At 28.5% G+C, this 7,261-nt stretch overlaps 1 protein-coding gene across 1 annotated transcript; it reads right to left on the bottom strand.

The window, feature by feature from the left end:
• Positions 1-2,231: 2,231 nt before the first annotated feature.
• Positions 2,232-3,398, bottom strand: LOC136087701 (uncharacterized). Its single transcript, XM_065811134.1, has one exon. It carries the CDS (start codon positions 3,273-3,275, stop codon positions 2,493-2,495), a length of 783 nt encoding a protein of 260 aa, XP_065667206.1. The 5' UTR covers positions 3,276-3,398; the 3' UTR covers positions 2,232-2,492.
• Positions 3,399-7,261: the final 3,863 nt, after the last annotated feature.

The raw sequence follows: 7,261 nt of genomic DNA, 5'->3' as shown, positions 1-7,261 counted from the left end.
AATTTCAATATTGTCAATAAAGATTTGAGGCAAGTTTGAGGGTAAGGAGTTTTTTTTCTTAAGCGAATGAAAAAGTGTCCATTTAGTTTTTTCGGTGTTTAGTGTTAGTTTATTAGATTTGAACCAGTGGGATAAATTTTCAAGTTCTTTATTTGCTGTAGCAAAAAGTTCGTTAATATCACTCTTAGAGACAAATAAATTAGTGTCATCTGCGAACATGATGCTCATCAGATTAGTTGCTTTATTTAGATCGTTTATATAGATTAAAAAAAGGAGTGGTCCAAGGATTGAACCTTGTGGAACCCCGCATGTTATATTTAGACAATTGTTTTGATAGCTGTCATTACCAATAACAAATTGTTTTCTATTCGATAGGTAACTTTTGAACCACCTTAACACTTGTTTATTTATTCCATAGTATTTCAGCTTTTCAAGTAAAATGTGATGGTTGACCGTATCGAAGGCTTTCGATAGGTCAATAAAAATACCTAAAGTATATTTTGATTGTTCAAAAGATTTTGAGATTTCATTTACAAATTGGATGATGGCATGCTCCGTTGAGTTATCCTTTTTAAAACCAAACTGATTAGCGTATAGTAAGTTATTTTTGTCAAGATGTTTGTATACTCTGTTACACATAATTCTTTCTAAAACTTTCGAAAATATAGAAAGCACAGAGATGGGGCGATAGTTTGTTATTTTAGATTGATCGCCCTCTTTATAAATCGGAGTCACTTTAGCAATTTTTAATTGCTCCGGAAAAATTCCTTGTTTAATTGATGCGCTAAAAACTTTAAAGAGAACATCTTTTAATTGCTCGAAACAATCTATAATCACGTTTCCGTTTATTTCATCTGATCCACATGATTTATTCTTTTTAATAGATTTGAATGCCCTTTCAAGTTCTTCAGTTGATAAATCAGAGGACAACTCATCAGAGCATACGCACTTATCCAAAGGTAATAAGAAGTCACTAAATAAGGCTTTGGTATTAGGGATCTTAATTGATAGTTTAGGACCTATTTCAGTAAAAAATTTATTAAATTCATGTGATATTGCATTTGGTTCAAATATGACAGTGTTATTAATTTTAATCATTTGTGGTAGAAAACCTAAGCATGATTTTTTTTTCCCAGTAATTTGCTTCATTATTTCCCAAATGCGCTTTGTGTTATTTTTAAATTTGTTAATTAATTCTGTATAATAATTTTTTTTTAAGCTTTTACGAATTTTCTCAAACAAATATTTATAATTTTTGTAAATTTTTTCGTTTGCAGTTGTTTTTGTTTTAAGAAAAGTTATATACAACTTTTGTTTGATTTTCGATGATTTTTTTAATCCCTTGGTAATCCAAGGAGAGTTCAAACTCTTAGGTTTTGCAATTATTTCGACAAAGGGAAAGTTTGCGTCATATACCGAATAAAAAGTTTTGAAAAAAGTTTCATATATGTCATTTGCATTATCATTAATGTTTATATTACTCCAATTTAGTAAAGATAGCTGGTCTTTGAATGAGTTAAAGTTATTCTGATTAAAAATTCGTTTCTTTATTAATTTTTTTTTGTCAATTTTTTTTTCTGTATAGGTGTTAATTGAAACGAAAATGGGAAAATGGTCTGTTATATCAGTTTTTAAAATACCTTTTTGCAAATCATTATTAAAAATATCTGTTGAAATAATGTTATCAATTAGAGTCACTGAGTTTTTTGTTACTCTAGTAGGTCGATTGATGAGGGGGATTGATCCTGTTTCAAAAATTGCGTCATAAAAACATTTTACTTTGTAGTCATTATTATAAAGAAAACAATTCATATTAAAGTCCCCAAGTAAAATACTTTTTTTCTTTTCCGCGTCGCCTTTTTTAATAACTTGTTGTAAAAACATGCTTAGGTTTTCGCTCACGCCACCAGGTGGCCGGTAACAACAGCTAATCAATAGGTTTTTTGTTTTTTTGTTTTCAATTTCAATTGTTAAAACTTCTTTATCGCAGTCAGAAACGCTCAACTCGCTTCTAAGTATAAGCCTTAGTGTTTCATGTGCGTAAATTAAAATTCCACCACCTCGTTTGTTTGTTTGTCTTTCTAATGAAATTATGTTAAAGTGCGGGATTTGAAAAGCGCTATTTAGATCTTTTAAAGTTATCCAAGTTTCTGTTAGGCATATTATATTAAAAAGATTTTTGGTTTCTTCTAAAAGATTTAAAAGTTTTTCAAAGTTACGATTTAAACTTCTTATGTTGAGGTGGAGAATTCTAATTTGATTAGAATTTTTGTCAATAACATTCTTAAAAAGAAACCCTTCTAATTCGCTTGGAAAAAGATACGAACAATCTGAAAAATTCTCAGAATAAAAATTACTGTCGGGATCTAAGTTTTCATCCAAGGAAAAAAATTCTTTTTCAAAGAAATTAAAAGCAAGAGATTCAAAATTATTTAATGCAGCCATGATTGTTTAAAATATGCTCAAAAGATTTCCTTTTAAGAATGCGTATTTTAGTTTACTTTTTTTCTATCATTCTCAAAAATAGTATTTTTAAAGAAAATAATTTTATCGTATCGAACAGAAACATTCTCACCGTTTAAGCGTCTTCGTTTAACATCGGCGAACAATTTTTTTCTAATCGAAACGGTCTCTAGCGAAAAGTCTTCGTTGATGAAAATATTAGTGCCTTTAAGTCGACTCGATTCTTGTAAAATCTTCACTTTGTCTTTGTATCTTTGGAGCTTGATAATTATTGTCCGAGATCTTCCGTCTGTCTTCTGTCCGGTACGATGTGCACGCTCAATTTCTATGTCTTTAATTCCAAGTTGTTGCTGGAAAAACAAATGAACTTTTTCTTCCGTTTGTCCCCACGTTTCTTTTTTATCTTCGTTTAAGCCATCTATTCGCAAATTATTTCTGCGCGATCGATCTTCAAGCTTACGATGTTTATCTTTAAAAATTTCGTTTTCAATTCTTCCATTCTCTAGTTGATTTCTTTGGTGTTCAAATTGTTCTTTAATAAATTTTTCGTTGAAGTTCAAACTTTCAGCCATATCTACAATTTCTTTTTCAAATTTTTTTATTTTAACTATATTTTCGTTAGTGTTTTTTTCGATTCCATCTAATCTTTCATTTATGATTTTAAGATTTCCACTAATAATATCTAAAACTGTTTGTTCGTGTTTTTTGAACATTGCTTCTGTTTCTCTTTTGAACTCGCTAAACATTTCTTTTTTAAATTCATTAAACATTTCTTTAAACAATTTCTTTATTTCTTGTGTAGTTATTGCCATAGTTAATTTTAAAGTTGCGAAGTTGGTTTATAAAGATGATAGTTATATAAATATATTATTAAATTCTTTTTATTTTACAGTTGTAGAGCTTCAAAAAAACGCGTCCGTTCGATTCAAGTAATAATGCGCAAAAAAAAATTATTTATGGCCTATGGTTATGGGCCTGTTACCTCTAGATACATTTTATTTTGAGAATCGCACTTGTGATAAATATATTTTATCCACGCTTTTATGTGCCTTTTAGCATAACTATTAAGATCGTCAAGACACTTAACAATCTAAAATTTGAGTTAGCTAAGTTTACTTTGGTTAACAATTACCATTAAAAAAAAGAAACATTTAATATTATTGCAATGCACAGTGGGCCAGAGGTGAGAAAACCAACTTTTATAATAGAGTAATTTCTTTTTGTAAATGTATTCTAGAGACCTCCAGCACTCTAAAATTGATATAGTTTTTTCCCTACTGTGATTTTAGAGCTCAGTATATCAATTTTACTCTAAAAATGACAATATTTTATTTTTTAAATATTGGTGAAAATATAAAAAATTATAGAAATATGAAGTATGAGGGCAGCAAGACAATTTTACAACATTTTGATTTCTTAAAAGTTTATATTAGTTCATTGACATCATATATTGAAATAAGAAGGAGAAATATGATAATTGATTTTTCATTTTTGCTTTTTTTCAAGGTGTTTTTAAATAAAACATCTCAAAATGCAACTTTTTTAAACACTAACCTTTACACAAGCCGAAAAATTCTAGGCTGCACTAGGCCACACATGTGATCTACTTTGAATTACACGCTCATATATAGATAAAAATTTATAACTTTTTATTATAAATGGTACCCAATCGTAGATTTTGCCTTAAAATATGAAGAAGACGCATAAAGAACAGTTTTAATCATTTAAATGTTGTTAAAATCTTTTTTAAATAGCTCTTTTAATGTTATTGTAAAAATTTATGGAACATTTAATGAAAGAAGAGAGAACAAATAAGGATTTGGAGGCTGGGAACAGATAAACCCCAAAATTTCATTCCTCCCTCACCCTAAACGTGATGGCAACAAGATCATAAAATTTTTTTGGTACTATTCTCAACTAGAATTATATTCATCCATAAATTTTAAGTTTCATAGTATTATCTCTGAGCGTTCAAAATTATAACCATTTAAAATTTTGTAGCCCCCTCAAATTGAGGGGGTTTAAACTTTGTACGGTCATAATTTTTAAACGATAAGAGATAATACAATAAAACTTAAAATTTATTAATGAATATAAGACTAGTTGAGAATAGTAAAAAAAATAGTTTATCAACTTGTTGCCCTCTCGTTTGGGTCGAGGGGGTGGTGAGGCGGAAGCGACGAAACTTTGGGGTTTATTTGTTCCCAGCCTCCAATCATCGCAATTTTTTGCAAAACATTATTATGTAACATAAGTATAAACATACGAAAGTTTGGAGTTTGCCCCATGTCTGAAAGTTATCTCAAACACCAAAAAATGCTGGACCGTCACTGAAGAGAATATTTATTATTTGTATTTATGTATGCAAAAAGTTTTTATTTATGTTAAAAGAAAAGTTTAGTTTAATAAAGAGTAAAAATTAGCTTGTTTACGAGTAAAAAAGTTTTTAAATTTCTCGTTGTGTTAAAAAAGGAAAAACTACATCATCTAGTAATTTCAGTTTTAATGTTGTCTAAATAACTTTTCGAAAACGTCGTTTTCATCTAGAAATTTGTACTTTAAATGTGTCAAATGTGTTTTGTTTATTGAAATAACGCCCATAAAATAGAAAAACAGTAGTTTGATTGTGAAAAATATTTATTTCATACACCTTAACATTAATGTTTTAGACTAAAACAACAGAGAGCACTACACAATGAAATTCTCCAGGCCTCAAACAAATTATGATCATATGATGAAAACGCTTTGCAGCTTCGCTACTAAGGTGTCCAGAATAAGAAGGATTCAGGGAAAAGTCAGACTCTGATTAACATGAGGAGGCCAAGGGGCTCTTAATGTACTAATGCATGATGTATGTCATCACCTAGACTCTTAAATATATTTTAAAAAATATGTTAATAAAGTTTAACTTTGTTGAACGTAATTTGTTTATATTCACAATATCAAAGAAATTGAGTACATAGAACAAATGAAAATTACAAAAATATCTTGACAATCCATGACCACACCTAACTGTGCCATTATAATCACTCCCATGAACCAAAAATGGCCAGATTAAATTTCCTGATTTAAATTACATATATTTAGACATACAACATGTACCATCTAATTGAAAAACCATTGAGATATTCCAGGACCACTCTTGACCACTACTAAAATGACCATTTTGAGTGATCATGACCACTTCTAAAGACCGAATGTGCTCAGATTCGAATTCTCTGACATCAATTATCTATATTTAGATATTGATGCGTACATATCTTTAAAAAAAGCCAGTGCGTGTAGATTTTAACTGGGGAGGGGTAGCCATACGGGTTTGCGCTAAAAACACATTTAAAATATAAAAACAAAGTTAAATTGTTCCACACTTTAACTTTGTTTTTATATTCTAAAAATGTTTTCAAAAAGAAAACACGACTCTGTTTTTTTTTGCCATAAATAAAAAAGAGTTTAAAAAAAATTAATATCTTATAAAATATAAAGTATTAATTAGTTGCACATTCTTACATCAGTGCAGTTTTTACAGAACCTTTTTTTTTTAAAAAAAAAATTCTAGATATAGAGGACTTTTTTAGAAATAGATAATTGTGCCCCCTCCCCCCTCTACTTTAAAACCTGTGTCATCGACCATGTATTTTATATTTGAGTACAATTTATATTCATTTATTTAAATAAATACCTTTTTTAGGTACAAAAGAGAATACGTAAAGTAATATAAAAGCGCCTCTTTACAAAAAGAGTACATAAAAATAACATAAAAACAATAAATCGTACTTAATGAAATTATTTTTATGTTATTTATTATAGGATTTATTGTTTTTATGTTATTTTTACGTACTCGTTTTGTAAAAAAGCGTTTTTATATTATTTTACGTACTTTCTTTTGTAAAAGGCTTCTGACAATAAGATCATTGTGATCTTATTTTAAAAGCCTTGTTTATATTTGTAAAATATGTAACTTATATATATATTACGTCAAATATATACAAATCATTAAAAAAAAAAAAAAAGATGCGGTCCAGCTACCTGTCTTTTTGTGAAACCTACTTGATGAGATTCAGAGCCATTTTCTGAGAAAACCAGGCAACGCTCAAAAATGATATCCTTCAATCTTGCTCAATTTTTTATTTAGTAATGCTGGTAGAAAAAAAGCCTGTAAATTTTTTTTTCTAATTATTTGTAGGTCTTGAGCTATGATCGTTCAAACTTTTGATCTTTTAACACTTGGAGCGTCGTTATTATAATTTTGTGATTTTAAACTAAATTTAAAGCCAATGAAACAACTGCATCCTAATTTTCTTTTTATATTATGGAAGTATAGATAGAACTTTCCAAAAAAAAAAAAAAAATTTGATAACAAAGGAATACCATTTCTTAGTCTAAAAATCATAAACCGAAATCAAACATTTTTTAATTTAGGGGCTACTTTAAATATCTCAAAACATAAAAGGTTCCCTCAAGATATCTTATTCTTTTTGGAAAGGTTATCACGTGTCATTGTAATGGATTAAAAAAATTGAGGTAGTATTGCTTACAAAAATACTTATGAGTCATCAAACTGTCAAAAAATGTTTAAAGTAGCGTTCAAAAATCAGCCATTTTGAGAAATGGGAAAGGTCTTTAGATTTCTTTCTTTTTTTCTTTGTCAAATTTTAAGTAGCAAAAACACGTCCGTTCGTAATGAAAACCAAAATATTTATTCACGTCCGTTAATAATCAAAACCAAAATATATAAAATATTTAGATTGATTGTATGGATTTTCTGTTACTTAATCATATCATTCTTTTTAACCCTATT

Source organism: Hydra vulgaris, chromosome 12, assembly GCF_038396675.1.
Source record: "Hydra vulgaris chromosome 12, alternate assembly HydraT2T_AEP".
NCBI classification, from domain to species: domain Eukaryota; kingdom Metazoa; phylum Cnidaria; class Hydrozoa; order Anthoathecata; family Hydridae; genus Hydra; species Hydra vulgaris.
The sequence above is the reverse complement of the archived record's forward strand: the minus strand, read 5'-3'. Positions and strand labels throughout refer to the sequence as shown.